General features: G+C 44.1%; 1 protein-coding gene across 1 annotated transcript in view; it reads right to left on the bottom strand.

The window, feature by feature from the left end:
* The window catches only part of LOC147692920 (protein Wnt-7a), a 118,912-nt gene extending 97,625 nt beyond the window's left edge, over nt 1–21,287 (bottom strand). The window contains exons 1-2 of the mRNA XM_086939174.1: nt 20,502–21,287; nt 13,908–14,134 (exon numbers count right to left, since the gene is read on the bottom strand). Coding sequence (XP_086795300.1) covers nt 13,908–14,134; nt 20,502–20,572 — 298 coding nt within the window. The 5' untranslated portion in view covers nt 20,573–21,287. The remainder of the gene's footprint in view (nt 1–13,907; nt 14,135–20,501) is intronic.
* Between the last annotated feature and the right edge of the window lie 515 nt (nt 21,288–21,802).

The raw sequence follows: 21,802 nt of genomic DNA, 5'->3' as shown, positions 1-21,802 counted from the left end.
CTGTGTCATGTACTATTTAATCGCCCTGCCGGCGTGATGATGTAGGCAGGAAGCTGTGTCTAACACCTATGTCTTCAGTTAATAAAAACAATTGATTCCTAAAAGGGGAAGTTTGGGCCTGGCAAAAGGCTTACCTGGCTAGGTTAAATTGGCTGTTTGAAAGTGCACATATAGGGGCCGATTCCGATCTCGTTCGGAAAGCAAACCGAACTACTCGTGTCAGGAATGCTTTCCGTATGACTCGGGTCAAAGGAGTCCAACCGAACAAGTATGATGCATTTGAATACATCCAGATACGATTTGGTCATACTCCCATTGGCTTTCAATGGAGCCTCTGTGTCGAACGCGTACACAGGCTCTCATTGTCAAAAAGGGTGGTTGGGGATAATTGTACACCCTGTGGCGGGCACCCCTTGGTGCCTGCCACACTGTGCATGGTCTGAAAGGAGAGACCAATGGGTACCCCCACGGGCACGATTCAGAGGGCGAAGGGGGGATCCTGCTACTGGCTCCCAAAGACCGATTCCGGCAGCCTTTTTGATACAGTCAAAACTAATTGTAAAGGCTGTCCAAATCGTTCATCATACTTGCTCGCTTGGAAAACCTACTCCATAGAGCTGTACGATGCAGCTCTGGAGGGCACTGTCTCTCTGTATGCCTTCCGGAACCAATTCGGTCAGAGCTAAGGCTTTCCAGGTGTAATTGCTTGTTCGGAACTCGGAGCGAATCGGTCAGGAACAAGGGCTCCGGGTCAGTTTAGGCAATTACAATCTGATTCAGAGTCCTTCTGATTGAGATCAGAATTGGCCCCATAGGCTGCAATGTCAGGCCTGAGACATGTTTAAAGAGTTATTTAAGTGGGTGGTACAATCAGTGCTACAGGCCCACTAGTAGCATTTAATTTACAGGCCCTGGTGACATGCAGTACCACTTTACTAGGGACTTACAAGTAAATTAAATATGCCAATTGGCTGTAAGCCAATTTCGCCACATTTTAAGGAGAGAGCACAAGCTCTTTAGCACTGGTTAGCAGCAGTAATGTGTAAAGACCTTAAAGCCAACAAAAACAGGTTCAAAAAAGGAGGGTGAAGGCAAAAGGCTTGGGGATGACCCTGCAGAAAGGGCCAGGTCCAACAGTCAACTAGTGCATAAGAGTTATCAATAGCATGTGACATTAGATACAGTACTGTGAAAACTTGCATGCATCTTGTATTTCTATAGCATCAATGTCTCATTGCACTTTAATATGTCAATGTGCACTGATGTTTTTATAATTAAAAATTAACTTATTTTCTTATTAATGTGAAGTGCCCATTAGCCTCAATAGGCTTGCTAAGTTTAACCTTTTCTAGTAGGCCTAGAAGCCCTTCGAGGTAATACATTTGCACATTTCCTACATCTCATAGTAAAGGGTAGCCTCACTTTGGATACTGTCAACAAGAAGCATGATTTGAAGAAATAAACGAAAGCAGCAGTCTATTCATATATTGTACTAGCAGCCCGTCCCGACCATGTCCGGGAGCAATCAGGCTTCCTGGACCCCCGTCTGCCCCGACATTGTGCAGCAGCCCGGCCCTCCACCCACCCTGACATTGTCAAGCAGCTGGGGGCCCCTGCCCGTCCCGTACCCCACGAGCAATCAAGCTTCCCGGACCCCCGCCCGCCCCGACATTGTGCAGCAGCCCGGCCCCCGCCCGCCCTGACATTGTCAAGCAGCTCGGCCCCTGCCCGTCCCTCACCTGCCCGACCCCCGCCTGCCCGGAGCCTTACCTCAGCTGCCGCTATTCCCCCGCGCTCCTCATTTCACCGCTCCGCCGCGCCTCGCCGCTTACCGCTCCTCCCGCCTGTCCGCCGGTCCTCAGCGCCATTCCGCCGTTCGTCACTGCTCCCCCCCGCGCCATGTCCGCCGCTCCTCTTCCGCTCCTGCACACCGCTCCTCCCCGCGCTCCTGATGTCACCACGCAGGTCGCGGCCGGCGCTACTTGCAAGGGACTACTTTTTTTTATCGTCAATTTTTTAAATAAAGTATATTTTTGTTATTTATATAGCCTATGTCCATCTGCACACCCTGACGATTACAATGATGTATCGGGTGTGTGGATTGGCGCTGTGGTTACCGAGTTTACTCGCCTCAAAGGTGCAAAGTTCTTCCTTTATTATAGTAGTATAGATCTTCTGACTCAAGTATGTCTCGCATTTTCTCCATGAGAAGATCCTGCCTCCTGCTCTTTAGGAAAGCTTAGCTGAAAGTATCATGTTTCTGTCACATGTTTGTGTCCCATCGGCTTGTATGGAGACAAAAATATATATAAAGTGTTCAATTTTGCATGAAATTCAGCACTACACGATTCAACTGGTCATCTTGGGCCAGAACCCTGGTTGGTTGAAATGATAATTGTCTCTTAATTATTTGCTGTGCTGCCGGCTATTTTCGTGTTAAATGTATGTTAGTCTCTTGACTTCCCAATGTTTTGTGTATTATTTTAACACTACCTTCGTCTTTCAAGAGTTATAGTAGTTATTCATTGAGTTTTAATAGCGGGCATCAAGCAATTGTGTAAGTTGCTGAATTCTGCATTGTTTTGAAAGGGTTGTAAAGAGGCAACTACGTCCAGAACCAAAGTATTCTTGGAAATGATTGTAATAAAATTTAGAAGAAATGAGTAGCCGGGGCACAGTGTGTCCAAGTCAGAATTATATTTTGGTGGCCAGGGTTGCCTAATGGGTTGGCCCAAAAGTCAATGAATGCCCAGAGCTATCATGTTTGGGACATATTTAGTGCTTGGAAATCTAAGAATGAACCAAACTAAAACAGCAGTTCACAGAGTTGTCGTGTTCTGTAGCTACAGATAATTATTATTTTCAAAGATAGTTGTTAGCAGGCACATTAAAAAAGATATGGCCTCTATATCTGAGTCAGATTCTTAAGTCTTCTTAAGAGCTCAAATCATTTTTTTCTACCAGCACTTATGGATCTGAGGTCCATTGTGTGTTCATAATACTTTACTGTCACCCACATAATAAATGTTCTAATTGGACTTCTTTTCTGTTTTACATTAAGTTATAATTATTTTTTTTTATCTTAGCTTGACATCTGTAGTTTTATTAAGACATAGAAATAGCAATACAACATATAAGAAAGGAGAACAACAAATTCATATTGCCTAACCAAATTCCAATGTAGACAACAGTGCAAACAAAAGACACATTTTGGTTGCTTATGGAAGGAACCACAAAATTGGAATTGCTATATAGGCATAGGAAGAGTGCTGTAGATCTGAAGTGCTTGGGGCTAAAACAGCTTGACCTTCTCAGACTAATTTCGAAGAAGGAATGACTCAAGTCCAATTTTCCATAGTATATAAGTTCCTCCATGTAATAAATGGTTAGAATGTATCCGTGACATATGCAGGCCTTGCTTGATTTCAGCACATAAAGACCAAACAAGGTACCTGTCATGAAGCCCTCTTTGGCCATCAAAGGGAGCCAGTGATGCACCCTTAGGACCCTATCTATATGGTCCCATCTTTTCTTCCCATGAAGCAGGTGCACTACAACATTGCCCAGCACCATGTTGCAATATATCCTGTGCTGTAAAGGGCAGCATCTAAAGAATTACCGTAGTCAAAACTAGCAGTGACCATTGTGCCTGTGATTTTTTTTACTTTTGATATTGCATATAGCGCTAACCTACCTCCATGCAACAGGAAGCACTTTACAAAGAATAAGAGAAAGAGTTACACCAGGATGTGATGAGAGGGGATCGTAAGATATCAATTGATCAATACACTAATATTTTCACATTACACTATTACATATATTTCCATAAAATTCCACATATTCACAATGTAGGCAAATGGGAAAATATCACTGGGTTTTTGGTAAAGTTCCAGAGCCACGATTAGAACTCATGGTGTAGGGTAAGTAAATAAGGTAAACCAAAGCATATGACGATAAAACAATTCTTCTGCGGCACAAACATTAACATACTTTCTACCATCCATCTTTGCCAAAAACATTTTTTTAATCAAAATAAAAACATGCATACATATTTATGTCTTTGTATATTCACCAGAATTCTACATTTTTAAGGCAAATATTGCCCATGTCCCCAAAATATTTCTAGGCTGTCTTCAGACTTGTGGCCCCAATTCCAATTTTGCATCTGAATAGGTTTCAAATGTTTTGTTTTACCTTCCAGTGAGATAAAATGATTAACATTCCAACCAATGTGTGCATCTTTAAGGTTAAGACAATAAGCAATTGCCAACAAAAGTGACAGATACCAGCTGTGATCTATTCCATTAACACAGTTAAACCCAACCTACATGACTGATAAAGACCACCAGGTCTTACGCTAACCAAAACAATTGGGTACATACAGTACAACTGCGCATGCGCACAAGCTCCCAACAGATATCTAGGACAATTATGCACGGTCAATGCAACTAAAGGATCTATAAGACTCTGGACATATGAACAAGGTTTGACCCCCACCCCCTTCTAAGATAACCCTAAAAGCACTTTACCCCACCTGGGTTTGATAGTCAAATCTTGAGGTCTATTCAACCAGCACATCATAACCAAAGGAAAAACAATACCACGCCCTATGCTGGGCTGGGAAATGTCTACTTCCCCCAAATCGAAAATCCATCCTTGCTGCATCCAAACCTGCAGGCATATATATCAGCAGTTACAAGTTTTAAGGGCCAAATATGTGATGGTTATGTACACTACAAAAACATGTACCTTAATTGCAGCACTGAGCTAAGGCAAGCTATTTTTAGCACATGTATGTATTCAAGAAACTTATAACACACACACTCTAAAGTAAATTCCCTCACATTCTAAAGTAAATCTCCTCTAGGCTGGGAATAGCTGAAAGCCAGAGACCAGGCCAGGGGAAATTACTGGAATAGTTGATTCTTAATCAATTTTCCTTGTATGACACAGAGACCTTGCACATAAATAAACAGATGGTTCTGCGGCCTACAGATCAGGGAAGCGAAGTGGACATTTATACCACTCACATATTTGGATTGGAAGACAGATACTAGGATGTTGTTTCCAAAGCAGACATTATTATGGGTATGATTAGGTATTCCTAAGAGGCAAATATAGGTGTGACAGAGCAGATGAGGTTATTCTGGAAGTTGCAGGGGTCACTGAAAACTTTTCATTACAAGGGTGGAGGGGGAGACGCTCTTTGATGCCCCTGATCAGTTTGTCAACAGCATTCTGAAAAACCTTTAAATCGGAAAGACTAGAATATAAGGCATTAAAATAGTCTACAATAAAGAGACAAAAACGCCCAGTTTCACAACATGCTTCAATACAATCTTCCTCTTATGCAGGTATGGGTGTATTAGTCAATGCTCTTCTTAATGTAAGAACAACCCCTTCTACTAGGTAGGCTATCTGTCTTAGCCCCTAAAGAATAATCACAAATTGAACCAGAAGGAAAATCCAGAAAGAAATGAAAGACAAGCTAAATTTTGCTTCCTTATGTCAAGGCCCGCTTTTATATCTGAGTCTTGAGGATGATAACCCGAAGATGCAAAATAGGAGTTTATGAGCTATACTAGCCAGGACTGGAGCTTTGAGGTCTGGTGGCTTAGCGTCATTGGCGTGCAGCTGCTGAATGGCAGGTGAGTGGATGTCAGCCACTTGCTGTCCTGAGAAGCGGAGGTAATGTGTAAGGCTGCAGTGCAGGGCTCTTTTAATTCGCTCTGTCTTTTTTTAAACTTCGCTCCCTTGGCCCTTTGTGAGATTGGCGATGATGTCAAAGATGCATACACATGCCTTTATGTCACAGGCATTGCTAAAATCTTAGCCTAGACAAACAAATCAAATTGATGTAAATCTCTTCCATGATTGAATTGTCAAAGAATTTTATGACTATTGTAAGGGGCAGGTGAGCCCGCCTATTGGTAAAATGTTGTTGTAAATGGTATTATTTGGAGCTGAATCTGATTCAGTCTCAGAATCACTCCTGATAAATACAGATTTTAAAGCCCTATAGGTGGCCCAGAGAGTGTGGCTAAACTAATTAACCTCTTCGCCGCTAATGACAAGGGTAACTCGTCATGGACTTTATATTGATTTCAATGGAAATTAAATACAAACTAAAATAATGCCTTAGCAGCCAAGTACTTGCACTGTTTGACAAGAGGTTATCTCCATTTAGTTTTATATTGAAACTGGATTCACCTGGATTTATGTCAGATAATTTCAACACAGAAAATGTTGCTGGGCTTTGTACAGCATTTTATGATAGAAGGGATCGGAACCAAAAGAACAGCTATTGCAGACAAATATGGAAAATTACCTATAATCAATGAATCAACAATTGTGTTATCCTCTGCTCCTTAATCTCCTGATGGATCTGCCACATCATAAATCCATGTCAAGTGGAGGACCGCTATGGGTCATGGACTGCAATGGGATACCAGATCCCTCACTATATCCAGCTTCAAGAGCAGCAGAATGAGCTAAACAAAAGGGTCAATTCTGATTGATGGAAAGTCATCCATCCAGAAGGGTTGAAATACCTTGAAGCTTCTCTCGCTGCATTCAACCCACTCTGGGTGCTGGGCAGAAGTCTGAATCTGGTGGGGGGGGGGGTGGAGGTGGCTCCCTATATCTTCTTAGACCAGCATTGCCATCCAGGAAGATTTAAAGAGGCGTGAGGAACAGAGCTGCACACTATGGATGGAGCTGTAGGTTGTCAATTCCAGTTGATTAGAATTAAAGTGTGGAAAACACTTTCATTCTATGTCCCCAAAGGGACTCTAAATTCGGTGAATTGTACAAATATTAAAAACAAATTACTCATTATAATAGTCGCCCGATATTTATTAAATAGTCACATACTTTTTACTGTAAAGAAAGTGTCCCCGTTAAATTAGGCATGGAATAAAACAAATGTCTAAGTGTTCCCTTTTGTTTAGCCGCAAAATAAAACCCAACTGAGCTGACCTCCCTTCCCTCTACTGTTTGCATTTGTTACAGAACATCTAACACTATATGCTAGGGTGGTCTCTCATTGTTACAGGAAACGTATTTAATGGAAGGCTAGAACACATATATAACATAATAATTAATTGTGTAAAATGTGATCATCACTGGAGCATACCTCAGTTAGAGTGACGGCTGGCTAGATGTACAAAAATGTGTGACCTGTAACTCAACACAACTTTGGGAAAATGGGAAAGTGGCATACTTCATTCCTATGGGTGTCCTTCCTGGGCTGCTAGGGTACTCCTTTATGTTTAAGTTTTTGTATTTTTTTTCCATTTTACATATATTTGCAAACAATTATTACAGACTTTCGAAGACCAGCCCAGGGGATTTTGCCAATGCTTGTTTTATTTGTCAAGTAACTGGAAAGAAAATCCTCCTGGTTTCTACTATTGTAAGACCTTTCATTACCTTTTTCCAGTTTTCACTCATCAGACCTACTTGAGACTGATCTGTTGTCCATCTCCAGAAGTGGTACATCAGCCAGACACACTAATCTTTCATCTCTTTATTCTGCCCTCTGCCCACTACTTTAGACAACATTGCCAACTTTATAATAATTAACACTATATCTCGTATTGGTATCTCTAATTCTGCTCTTGCATGCTTCTCCACTATCCTTTCTAATCATTCCTTTCCTCTATGTTGATCAGGTCAATTTTACTTATTTCTGCTTGTTCACTATGGTACTTTTCATAGTTCAGTCTTTGGTCTCTTCCTGTTCTCTATATACATCTTTTGCTCCTGTCTCTCCTTTTGGCCTGATAGTGCACTTTACATTAATTCTTGCAAGATGTTTATAACCTCTCCTTTTCGTAAAGTATTTGTGATTATATTTTTTTGTGGTCAAGTCATGGGTAAATTCCACTTCTCGGCATTCTCTGAAATTGTGCTTATTCTTGCTTCGTTTGGCCAGGTATGTCCAGGTGTCTTCAGCTGATTTTATAGTTGCACCTGCTTCCCCTGCGCTTCATGACAAAATAACAGTGTTTGGGGTAGGTCACTGAAGTTCTTGCATGCCTACTTGAAATAGACATGATATTATAAATGGAATCATTGTAATAAAAAAGATATTGAAAATGTTTGTGAATAGCCACAGAATAGACCATCCTAGTTGACAAGGCCATAACCCTTGGTGTTCAGATTTTCAAATCCACTTTTATGAAAATTGAGACAATCTGACCAAATACCTATATTTCATTAACAGTAAATGCCTTCTGTGACGACAAAAATATGAACACCCAGAACATGTGAACTATGGTCAGGGATTTATTATCACAGGTGAAAGTTTCTGCTTATCTAAGTGTGACTTACAAGTGCAAAGCACTTTGAGCCTCCGCGCCTATTACTTAATTTCTTGTTGTTGGTTACCATTTGCCCCTGGTGCAATTCCCATTCCTTTGCATTGTTTTCAAGTGTAGCAGTGGTCTTGGCCTACCTTATCTTGGCATATTCATCTCTTTATGTGCACAGCCCCGAGGATCTTAATCTAGCTTTCAAGTTCTGCCTAGTGTTTCCCTGTCTTGATTGGCTATACCCTGCTTCAGATACCCTCCTTAACATTTTTAGCTCTTAATGCTCCCAAATTATGTATACCCTTCTCCTTCATGTACTTCCTGGTCTGACTTGTTATCCTTGACACAAGTACAAATTAAATAGTAGCATCAGGACATTGCCTTTGTGGAATGGTGAGTTATATTCATATAGTGTAAACATCTTGAGTAATACCGATATTTGGGAAAAATATCTCTACTGCATACACATTTAGGAAAACTATAAGGGTGCATAGTTCACTTTCTGATGCAACAGTAAACACCATTCACCTGTGTAAGATAAAATCAGCAATATACAGTGAAAAGATCTACATATATTTCTTATTACCATGCACTATTCTTAACACTGTAATGTACACAAAAAGAGGATAAACAACATTTGTTTACCACGGTTTTCCGCAGAAGTTTCCTTGCTTAATTGGACAGCAAAAAAAAAAAAGTGTTGGTGAAATAATCGAATAAATCTAAGCCAATTAGTAATTTTCAGGGAGGTGTTTTACGCCATTGTCTTTAAAAAAATGTCTGCACCTGGTAATGCGTCCAGCCGTGAGGAAATCGTCCCTAGTCCTCCCAAAAGAAACTGTAGCCCAAGCTTCTAGAACATTCCGTCTCAACAGGAGCACGAGCAATGAGGACACATGTCAGCAATGTTTGATCAAACTGGCGCGGTGCAGCGCAAGGCCCGACAGCTCAGTGAGATGCGCGTCTCAATGATCGTGTTTAAATTACCAGCTGCCCGCCCCTCACCCTGGTTAGGAAAGAGAAATGACAATCTCTGCTTCCACAAGCTATCCCCTTGGACACAGTGCATTCACATTTCCTTCCATTGTTTCTATAACGAGATTTCAGTCTCAATGCATGCTCAATAGTGGTGATTAGTTTAAAAAAGAACATGCCTGATTTCATCTACCGCGTGGATCAACACATTTTTAGTTAAGAGATGGCCCAAAGCCATTTTTGATTGCTAATTGGTTTAGTTTGGACGCTTTTGAATCAGGGTACATTGCATATCGAACTAAAAGCTATAGGTTTGAGTGGAATTACTGCATCTCGTGAGTGAAGGCCACAGCCACGTGCTCTAATACTTGCAGCATGTAAGTGAGGGCCACAGCCTGGGGCAGTAATAAATGTAGCATGCAAGTGAAGGCCACAGCCTGGGGCAGTTTTAAATGTAGCATGCAAGTGAAGGCCACAGCCTGGGGCCGTTTTAAATGTAGCATGCAAGTGAAGGCAACAGCCTGGGGCAGTAATAAATGTAGCATGCAAGTGAAGGCCACAGCCTGGGGCAGTAATAAATGTAGCATGTAAGTGAAGGCCACAGCCTGGGACAGTAATACATGTAGCATGCAAGTGAAGGCCACAGCCTGGGGCAGTAATAAATGTAGCATGCAAGTGAACGCCACAGCCTGGGGCAGTAATAAATTTAGCATGCAAGTGAAGGCCACAGCCTGGGGCAGTAATACCTGCAGCATTCAACTGAAGGTCACAGTCTTGTGCAGTATTAACTGCAGCTCATGACAGAAGGCCAAAGCCTTGCTCAGTAATAACTACAGCTTACGAGTGAAGGCCACAGCCTTGCACAGTAATAACTGCAGATTACGAGTGAAGGCCAAAGCCTTGTTTAGTAATAACTGCATCTTACGAGTGAAGGCCACAGCCTTGTTTAGTAATAACTGCAGATTACGAGTGAAGGCCAAAGCCTTGTTTAGTAATAACTGCATCTTACGAATGAAAGCCACAGCCTTGTTTAGTAATAACTGCAGATTACGAGTGAAGGCCAAAGCCTTGTTTAGTAATAACTGCAGCTTACGAATGAAGGCCACAGCCTTGTTTAGTAATAACTGCAGATTACGAGTGAAGGCCAAAGCCTTGTTTAGTAATAACTGCATCTTACGAGTGAAGGCCACAGCCTTGTTTAGTAATAACTGCAGATTACGAGTGAAGGCCAAAGCCTTGTTTAGTAATAACTGCAGCTTACGAATGAAGGCCACAGCCTTGTTTAGTAATAACTGCAGATTACGAGTGAAGGCCAAAGCCTTGTTTAGTAATAACTGCATCTTACGAGTGAAGGCCACAGCCTTGCGTAGTAATAACTGCAGCTTACGAGTGAAGGTAACAGCCTTGTTCAGTAATAACTGCAGCTTACGAGTGAAGGTCACAGCCTTACGTAGTAATAACTGCAGCTTACGAGCGAAGGCCACAGCTTTGTGTAGTAATAACTGCAGCTTACGAGCGAAGGTCACAGCCTTGTGTAGTAATAACTGCAGCTAACGAGCAAAGGTCACAGCCTTGTGTAGTAATAACTGCAGCTTACGAGCGAAGGTCACAGCCTTGTGTAGTAATAACTGCAGATTACGAGTGAAGGTCACAGCCTTGTGTAGTAATAACTGCAGCTTACGAGCGAAGGTCACAACCTTGTGTAGTAATAACTGTAGCTTACGAGTGAAGGTCACAGCCTTGTGTAGTAATAACTGCAGCTTACGAGCGAAGGTCACAGCCTTGTGTAGTAATAACTGCAGCTTACGAGTGAAGGCCACAGCCTAGTTTAGTAATGACTGCAGCTTACGAGTGAAGACAGCAGCCTTGTGTAGTAATAACTGTAGCTCACGAGTGAAGGCCACAGTCTTGTGAAGTAATAACTGCAGCTTACGAGTGAAGGCCACAGCCTTGTGTAGTAATAACTGCAGCTTACGAATGAAGGTCACAGCCTTGTGTAGTAATAACTGCTGCTTACGAGTGAAGGCCACAGACTTGAGTAGTAATATCTGCAGCTTACGAGTGAAAGTCACAGCCTTGTTTAGCAATAACTGCAGCTTACGAGTGAGGTCACAGCCTTGTGTAGTAATAACTGCAGCTTACGAGTGAAAGCCACAGCCTTGCGTAGTAATAACTGCAGCTTACGAGTGAAGGTCACAGCCTTGTGTAGTAATAACTGCAGCTTACAAGTGAAGGTCGTGGCCTTGTATAGTAATAACTGCAGCTTACGAGCGAAGGTCACTGCCTTGTGTAGTAATGAGTGCACCTTACAAGAGAAGGTCACAGCCTTGTTTAGTAATAACTGCAGCTTACGAGTGAAGGTCACAGCCTTGTTTAGTAATAACTGCAGCTTACGAGTGAGGTCACAGCCTTGTTTAGTAATAACTGCAGCTTACGAGTGGAGGCCACAGCCTTGCGTAGTAATAACTGCAGCTTATGAGTGAAAGCCACAGCCTTGAGCAGTAAATATCGCAGCTTACAATGGAAGGTCACAGCTTTGTGCTGTAATAATTGCAGATTACAAGTGAAGGTCCTAGCCTTGTGCAGTAAAAGCTGCAGCTTACGAGTGAAGGTCACAGCCTTGTGGTGTAATAACTGCAGCTTATGAGTGAAGGTACTAGCCTTGCGCAGTACAAGATGCAGCTAACGGGTGGAGGCCACAGTCTTGTGCAATATTAACTGCAGCTTACAAGTTAAGGCTCAGAAATAACTGCAATTTAGAAGTGAAGGTCACCACCTTGTGCTGTAATAACTGCAGGATATGAGCGAAGACCACAGACTTGTTCTGTAATACCTGCAGCATAAAAGTGAATGCCAACTTGTGCAGTAATAACTGCAGCACAGGAGAAAAGGCAACAGCTTTTTGCAGAAGTAACTCTAGCAGAGGAGTGAAGATGAATGACTTGTTCTGTAAGCACTGCTGTCATTGAGTGTGCAGTACTAACTGCAGCATAGGATTGAAGGCCACCTCCTCATGTGGTACTAATTACAGCATAGGAGCGAAGGCTCCGGGCTCATGCAATATTAATTGCAGTAAAGGAGGTAAAACCACACCGTGTGCAGTACTAGCTGGAGCATAAAAGGGATGGCCGCAGGGTTGCACAGTATTAACTCCAGCCATCTGGCCATTGTGCTGCTAAGACGGGATCCCATTGCGGCCCCACTACGAGTAAATTAAGGCTCGCACGGAAAAGGCTTTTGCTATCGAGCGCCTTGCGTGGAACAGACCCCCGGTTACGGCTACAACTCTTAAACTGGAGTCCCACATCGAGCCCATGCTAAATGCTAGGCTCCATCGGTCACAACCAATTCGACCTTTTTTGGCCGGTATTAATCCTCCCTTCGATTCCTCTGAATCGCCACCCGGCATCAACTGTAATCGGAACTGATTGGCCTTGGAAGTGTTTTCATCCACGACCGGCCCATCCAGCCCTGCTCGTGGCTTACTCGACAAATCAGGCAAAGTCAAATTTTAGTCCTGAAGATGATCCCACTATATTATTGGAGATAGGGATTGAAACGTTCGTCGACTGTTTTGCAGTACTGCTCGTTGTATGATTTTTAACTTTCTCGGCAGTTACTGTGGGTTTGTGCTTATTCAAGAACTTCTTGCATTGTATTATAAGCCACCCTGTTCTCCCTGTTTGCCTGTGAATTCTTTGTCCTTCTCTTTTGTATTGTCTCCCCCTGACTTGGTACAGGCTTGTGCCCAGTTATTAATGTGCGATTTGTTTCGCTTTATTCTGTGTATCTTTACCATTTCCAAAATAAATACTTCTAGGTCCGGCTGGACACTGAAGAAAAAAACACAGTCTTTATTTTTAGCCTGTGAAAATTAATCCTCTAGATATCATAAAAATCCGAGGACCTTTGTAATATAAAAATAAGTAGCTTAACCCATGGTCCTTGGCCATTACTTTGGGTTCCCTTGTATACTAATACCTACGACTTATGTTTCGAAGCTCATCGAATATCCCTAGACAAAAGTCCAGCATTGGCCAGTGTATAAACAATCGCAATGGACCGCACACCGCTAGCCCCTCCTTCGGATCGCCCCTAGGGACTCTGGTACATGGAGTTCTTGAGTGGTTCACCCCAGTGGGTGCAAGTAGGTACTTGTTGGACTGATGATCTCTAGACCCGATACATGTCCTGGGTTTTAGGATATCGCCCGAGACCAGTGTATATCTGCTGCATAGGAAAATGTGTGAAGACCTGGATACACAAAGACTCCTTAAGTCTGCGTGGTGCTTATTCCAATATCAGTCACCCTGATGATGGATAAGTAATTATTGTCTGTTTCACAAAGAATTTACTAGAAGCAGGTACACCTGAAATTCCAGAAGTAAACCACACCTATTCATAGAAAAAAACATTTGTCAGTGGGGCCGGCAGTGGTTGGCTTTTTTGATATACTGGGATGATTAGAGCCCTCCAAAATAAAGTACTTTACATTATAGGTAGACAGAACAAAATGAAAGACTGTAAAAATTTTCCAAGTTAGGATATTTGCACCAAAGCTAGGCAGATAAGACATCAGACCACAGTCTTGCAGGACTACAAAAACAGGTAACATACCCACTTTCAGCTCTTTTCCAAAGACGGTCCTCTCGCCCAGGGCCGAGCAGTTCCAGCGTCCATTTCTGAACTGGAACTGGCACTCGTTGATGCCCATCTGAGCCCCCTCTCCGATCACTATGATGGCGTCTGGCCGGTTTTGGCAGATTGTCCTCTGCCTGGGGGCCAGGCCTGGGATACGGTTACAGATGATGCTGGCCCCCAGAGCCACCACTGAGGAGAAGCCACTGGGGGGAAAGAGAAGCCATGGTTAATATCCTGCTGTAGTCAGGAATGGGTCATTGCATTGATATTTATGAGAGATGTGGTGCTAAGCAAAGGAACAGCTTGAAATCAATTAAAGCACTTCAGAATGACTTTTCCAAACAATAGAAGTTTACATGTAGCATGTGACATCTCAATTAAGTATCACTGCGATTACTTAAAAGGACCTCAAGAATGACCTGCCAATTTTCCTTGGAACCAACCAATCACATAGCTGTGCCTCCCAATACTGCGCTACAGTGAGCACCACAACTCAAATGTGCTGTGATAAAGTACAGCCCACATGCAGTGAGAGGTCCAGTCTTAGAAACCCCTCTGATCCCCTTCCCCATCCTCAATCGGGCAAGCTCTCCAAACTCTTGCCCACCTGCAAGGCCTTGAAGTCATGTCCACCCACGAAGTCCTAGAAATGTGAAAGAAATGTGATATCTGCGCCTCACTGCTCTCTAGATGAACATCTCGCAAATTAGGATCGGCACTTAGAATAGCACTTGAACCCTGGGTGATGGGGAGCATCACGAGTTTTTAAAATGACAAAGGGAGACATCTGTGACAAGGGGTTTGACTACTAGGGAGACTGGTACCCATGCCTCATAAAGGGGCTCGTCCTACCTGAAGCCCCAAGATAAGGCAAACAATAGTTGCTCAATTCACAAAAATGTGTTCTGAGATGAGAAGATGTCCGGGCCAGATCAGATTTGCATCCATCGTCTTATGCTTCATTCACAATTACTATCATTAGAGGAAAATATGTGGTACATCATCTAAAATGTACTCCTGTTGCCTCATTCCTCATTTGGAAATACTTTCAATGGAGTAAATGTGGAGAGGAGAAGTGCATCTTAGGTTTAAACCCAAGGCTGGACTATCCAATCAGGACACAGGGAATACCCGAGTGGAGACAATATCCAACTTTCCAGGGTTAGGGCAGAGGGTTCTTCTGCCAATTCAGCACAGAAACAGCAACTCTGAGAGCAGCACATGTGTATAGTGGCTTTGCGACTGCGGAAAAGTGGTGCTCCTATACCGTACTAGACTATGGAGAATTAACGCTTTAATTTATTTCAGCATATATTTAGAAAAGTAACAGAGATAGGTGCTCTACTGTCAAAATGAGCTCACGTTTCATGTATCTATTTACTTATTATGGAGCTTTTCAAACTTTGCCTAGCAGGTCACCAGAGTGCTTTATGTGTCTAAGGAAATCAAGAAACTGCAATATACATCCTTAGATTATTCTTAGATTATCTCATTATAGAGTTTTAACACTGGGAGGAAGAATGAACATAAATTACTTTACATTAAAAAATATTCAGAAACAAAATCACAGTTAGAGGATAAAACTTGGCAAAGGCGATTTTCAAGCACATGCCGAAAGTATTGTATTTCATTTGCATAATATAGCGTTTTAAGCTCATGATGAGGTGATGAAGCACATGAGTTAATGGGTGGCCCACAACACCATAAGGCTTGCGCCGGTTAGTAGAAAGTTAAGCTGTACGTAGGAATCCGCATTAAGACACAACATTAACTTTGCATGGGTAAGCACCAGGACACTTCTTCTGAAGCAACAGTTACGCATTATAAGTATCTCTTCATTAAATAATTAATTCATTCATTCATTCATTAATGGGTATTGATAAGATATATTACATTATTGAAAGTCAGCCACAGAGATGAAAAAGAACAGCACAAACACATGAAAAGACAACATTAGAACATATATGCATTCTCGATCACATTCATGTACACATATATCAGATTCGTAGCTGGCAGTAGTGCAGCAGGTGCAATGGCACTGGGGTCCCAGGGAGCCAAATATGGCTTTTACTACCCGTGCACGATGCTAGAAACTCAATTCCCTTGCAGCTTTATGGCTCATAACACCCTTGCTGTGCCACTGATGTATAAGGACCTGTAGGTAAGCCTGAATGCCACTAGTGCTAAGGACGTTGAGGTCACGTCTTGGTAAAGACCCAGACCCAGTGGTCGAAGCATGCACGTTCTGAGGGGAACAATGCTCTATACTTTCTTAATTTATGAAAAATGGCTCCCCTACTTTTCATGACAAGATAACTGTACCAGACGGTTAATTCCAAAAGTTCAAATGCTTCAGCTGAAGTGTAGCTGTGAGTCTCCTTTGCTGTGAAACTATGGAACTGGCAGACAACTATACAATCCTTCATGCAAGGGTACCTGCTTCCCTGACAGAAATGTTAATGTGCACAACTGGTTATTCTCCAAATGTAAAGGCTGCTTGGAAGTCAGTATTGGCTTTAATTGATAGAATCACTTGCAGTTTCCAGATGACACAGCTTTATTCATTTTGAGTGGTAGCGCAGGGAGTTACCAGCTGAGCTGTGAGGTGTGTGCTTTTAAAGGACAGATATAAAAAATAAGTTGCATCATTTTCCAGGCAGTGTATTTTTAAAATCTATATTTTGGAAGTGCTTCTTTTATCTTAAATCTTAGACTGAAAAACGTGGCAGAATATTTTGTTTTTTAGCCGCACCTTTGACCCCGCCCTAATGCTCCCTCATCCCGCCCCTAATGTGCACAGCATCATGGTTCCCATACTTTTTTTTAAAGCACTTTGACCACTGCCCAGACCGAGATACATGTAATGCCATCAAACTCCAGCTCAAAAAGATGGATATCGGGGCACTTTTAAATTCCTCCAGAGAGGTATCAGGATATTTCATGACTTTAGGTTGAGAACCTGCGGCTTTTAGATAATGTCCCTTGACCAAACCCCCTTGCAAATTTTTTTTGCAAGCTCCTGGCTACCCTCACCCACTGATACATGTAGTGGAATTAAAACATTGTCAAGGGATGCTTTTAGTTCCCAAGACAGCCCTCTTTAACATTGCCCTAGTTCACGCATTTGTGTAAAATCCGCAACCAAGTATTTACACAAAAATTCGAACTGGGGAAATAGTAGAAATGTCTGAAACATTTTGGAGATGCACCTAGGCCAATACTTGTTTCTTTTTCTTTTATATAGCGCAAACTTGACCCAAAGGTATCAGGTATCAGAGTGCTTTAGATGAGCACCAGTTGTATTACACAAGGACACATTCATTTGTTGTTAGGCACAGGGAGATTAAGTGATTTGCCCAGAAACACAAGATGTTGAGTGTCATTGCTGAGACTCGAACCCGGTTCCCCAAATTGGCAATGACCTGTAACTTCATTGGCACAAGATAATCATAGCGATGCTTTAGAAGACCCCGGTTTTTCTTCAGAGCAAAACAGAAGGATTATGGTTAAAAATGCAAAGTGTAAATTCCAGTTACTTTGGGAGTCTCATGATTTTGTCAAAAGCTTATGAATGCTTTAAAAAGGGTCTGTGTTGATCTGGGCTACTCGAGACAACTCTTAGTTCACTCCAAACCAAGTCATTCAGACTAGACTTAAAGGTGACCTCTGTGAATCTTCTAAAAGGCCCTGATTTTCCCCAGAGAATATTTTTATGATTATAGTGGCAGAGAACCAGTGTAAATTTGAGCTCCTTCCGGTATCTCCTGATGATATTTAGACAGAATATTTTTTAATTCACTGATACGTGGCCAGAGAGAGAGCATTTTGCTTGCTTCTGATGTCTCCTGATTTTCTCCGTAGTAAATGTTTATTAATACCTACTAAACCTAGCAGTTGAAACGTAAATTGCACCAAAAGTCGCCTATATTCCACTAGATTAAGTATGTTTGAACTGACGAGCTAAAATAGATGGACACAACTTCACTGGCAAGTGCTCCATTCCACCATATTGAAGTTTTTTTTAAATAAAAGCTACTCATCCCAGGCCTTCGAGCGTATGACTAATGTTGAAAGGGGGGCGCTTTTCAGTCACAGAACATGTAAAGGAAAGTTCATCTGCAGAACAGCTGAACTTCAGATTTGGAGGCCTGTAAATTGACAACAAACGTTGCGGGGTGTCCCAGACACGTTTCTTCGGCTTATGTTGTTGTTTTCGCTCTTTTCCTGTTGAGCTTTCCTGGAATCGGCCTGTTTCTTTTGTAAGGGGAAGCCAGTGATATTAACATAAAAATAGTGTTTCGTATCTTGCCTTCTCTTCCATAAAACGCTGTGTTTTTCTTCATATAGAGAGTCCGATTGATTTAACATATGATATGCGAATTTATCTAACATGTTCTAAGTTATCTCCTGAATGAATTAAACACAAAGCTATGACCTTCGGTTTTGAACAGAAGAATGAAGGGTATTAAGACCCTTTGGCTGTACCACATTATGTGTAACCAGTGAACCTAGTCTCACATCCTAGCTCTGATACCTGACCACATTCCGTGACCCTGGGCACATCTTTTACGTGCCTCATTTTCCTTGGCAGCCAAATCTCAGAACAGTCTTAAACGATGTAAACTTTGAAGTGTTGATCAATTCAGCTACATATCTAATAACAATATCGACACCATACATAGTGCACGTCACAAAGACGAACCAAAGTCGTGTAACTCATGGGAACGCCACTAGTGCAATGGCGAGATGTGATAATAAATGTTTCCACGCTTGTGTTCAGAAACTATTATTTTTAATAAATTGCACTCCGTGTAGTGAAACCGCCTAGTATATTAAACTGACACACAGATATTGAAGAAATGCACGTTTTTGTAATTACCGTATTTATCACTGCAAACCAATGTTTACCATAGTCTGGCTTATGCTTTGTCTCTTCGGGCAAAGTCAGACCCTTGGCTCGCTTGATCTGCTGTCCTACTCTCCTCTAATGCCCAAATGCACGCCGCGACACTGCCCTGCCTTCGGGTGCCTACGCACACGGGTGCCAGGTCTGTGATGCATTCTGGCATCTTCGGAAATAGCTCTGGTGTGGTTAATACAGTGTGTGTTTGCAGCTGGGCGAGCAAAGCTCCATTGTGGCCTCTGGCCCCGGTGTGTCTCTTCTCTGGCCCCCTCCTCGTGCCAGGGGGGGGGGGGGGGGTGCGGTACTCGCCCTGTACCTGCTGCTATCCAGACACAGAGGAAGCATATTGCCGCTGCCCCCAACGCACAAACAGGGCAGGGCCACATGTTTTCTTTCTGCTCGTTCCAGTTAAAGACCATCAGCGCGTCCGATCATAGGGAACGGGGCGGGAAGGAAAGTTTGCGCGAGCGCCGCGGCCATCCCAGCCTCGCCTTTTTCCATATCACTTTTTTTTTCTATAATTAAAACCGAGATAAAGCGCCGGTGGGGCTCGCGCCAGAACGTGACCAAACTTCCTGGCTCGTAAATTTCAGCGCGCGCCGCTCCTGGCAGCTCCGGGGCCTGCCCGGGAGAAGAGGGGCTAAAGGTGAGGGGGCAGGGGGTTAAATGGGATCAGAGGGGGCCCAATGTCCGCGGTTCGGGTGAATGCTCGAGTCGGTGTGCTGGGGGCTAAATTTATTATTTTACAGATGTGCACGAGATATCTGACTTGCAGCGCACCGAGGCTCAGGTGATAGTCCAAATATTATCGGATAAGTCAGTCATAGTTATCGCATGCCTCCTTCGGTGCAGCAGCTTTTCTTCCTGCATGATATTTAGCGTGCAAGTTTTGACTTGCATGGTGTTTGTACTTCCCACTCCTCTGCAGCTCCTACCGTGCACGCTGTGCATGTCTTCGCTTCTCTGTATACCATTTTCAGATACACGCGAGTTTGGTTCAGGTCGGTGGGAAATAGCGCGCTGCACCTTTGGCGAAAGGCTCTGTTTACTGGGACAGAGCTGTGCGGTCCAAACCTGGCGAATGTCAGGGGTCACACCGGGTGCCTACGGGTGCGCCTTTGACACTGCATGTGCTGCTGCAGCAGGGGCACAATGATGAAGTGTATAGCAGGCATATCACAAATAAGTGTCTCTCGTGTGATAGCCTATGTTGTGTCCTGATCATTCAGGCTTCCATGACATAGCATCTGGTTTAGAGAGTTGTACAAAACGATAGAGAGGGAGACAGACCGGTAGATGCTTGGTCAGAGACAGGCACGAGAGACTGCAGACAAACAAGTTGCTGGCAATAACTGAGAGATGCAGGCAAAGCATAGGCGGCGAGGGGGACAGACAGACAGTGATAGATAGATAGATAGATAGATAGATAGATAGATAGATAGATAGATAGATAGATAGATAGATAGATAGATAGATAGATAGATAGATAGATAGATAGATAGACAGACAGACAGACAGACAGACAGACAGACAGACAGACAGATAGTTAGATAGATGGATGACAGGTAATTGGCACCTTGGAATGACTGACAATAAGGCAGGCTGTTGCCTCTTGCATATTTGTAATTCTGCATCAACAGCATAGAGGGTGGGAAAAGTTAACTCACCCAATTTTGATGTAGACAATCCCCAAACTGAGAAAAATGTGGAAAATCCATCGCCTTGTTTTTTTGTTCATATTCCTTGTCGTTGTGGTCCTGACAGGGGTGAGCTGGGTGCGTGCTCCACGTGTACCCCTGCTCCTCTTGCAGCGCGCCCCAGGTGACCCCGACCTGCCCCGCGCTGTGCCTCGAGCCCCCGGCAGACAGTGCGTGCACACCCCGCAGAGCAGCCACCTCTCTGCCTGCTCCGCTCGCCTCGGTGCGGATTGGTATGCGTGTCACACGTTGAGCTCGCCGCTGCTGCTGGGAATGGATTGTCGGGGAGGGCAGCCCCGTGCGTACCTCCAGAGGGTGAGGGAAGCTGTGGCACCGGCCTGTCTGCGCTCTCTCCGCTGCCGGGACGTTATGCTGCTGCACAAGGTGGAGCGCTACACACAAGAACCCGCAAACTGACAATCACCTGTTGGCCCGCGCGCGATCAAGTGCAACCGAATCACCATTTCCAGGGAAGCGCGATGGAATCAGAGATAGCGCCTCTGAAAACTCTCCCAGCCTGCAAGACTCTGGGGCTGCACCCCTCCCGAGACACCCTATGCGCCCCAGGCACCGCGCACAGTGCAGTGTTCCGAGGCTCACACCTGGGCGCGCTGCAGCCAGCCAGTCCCCCGCGAGCCTCCTCCACGCAGCAGACGCCCCCCTTCCAGGTGCCTCCTCGTCACTGTCTCTGCCTCTTCACTCCGTTCCCACCTGTTGTTTCACGCGCCGCTCTGCGCGTCCCCGGCGTCTGCTCCGCAGACATACCTTGTCAGGCAGGCAGGGCGAGGGGGGGCCTGCGGCGCTCAGATAGGGGGCTGGTGTAATGTATTCACTGTCCCTCCCCGTGCCTGCCTGCCCACCCCACCTGCCGCTTCCCAGGCCTCCCACCCGCGCGCGCGCACACGCTGGCGCAGACGCGCGCGCAATTTCCCTGTCAGAAATAACAAATCGCGTCCGAGTAAACTTGAGGCGGGCCACCCTCGCGCTGGCCCGGAGCAGCGGCGCGAGCCCCCTCTATTGCGCGCGACTGCTTCCCCGGGAAGGATCGCTTTAGATGGTATCTGGACGCCCCGTGTTAAATGGAGGGCAAGCACTCCGGCAGCCCCCGCCATGAAGGAGCCCATTGTAGTCCGCGGCCGCCGCACGGTCCCTTACTTTTTAACTGATTTATTTCGGGCCACGGACGGGGCATTGCAGCGCGGTCACTGGGGGCGCGGCCGGGCAGGTGCTTTTTGTATTGTAGCGTAGCGCCTAATACCGCCAGTGTGGTC

Source organism: Lissotriton vulgaris, chromosome 9, assembly GCF_964263255.1.
Source record: "Lissotriton vulgaris chromosome 9, aLisVul1.2, whole genome shotgun sequence".
Classification (NCBI taxonomy): domain Eukaryota; kingdom Metazoa; phylum Chordata; class Amphibia; order Caudata; family Salamandridae; genus Lissotriton; species Lissotriton vulgaris.
Note: the sequence above shows the minus strand (reverse complement) of the source record. Positions and strands in the feature narration are given on the sequence as shown.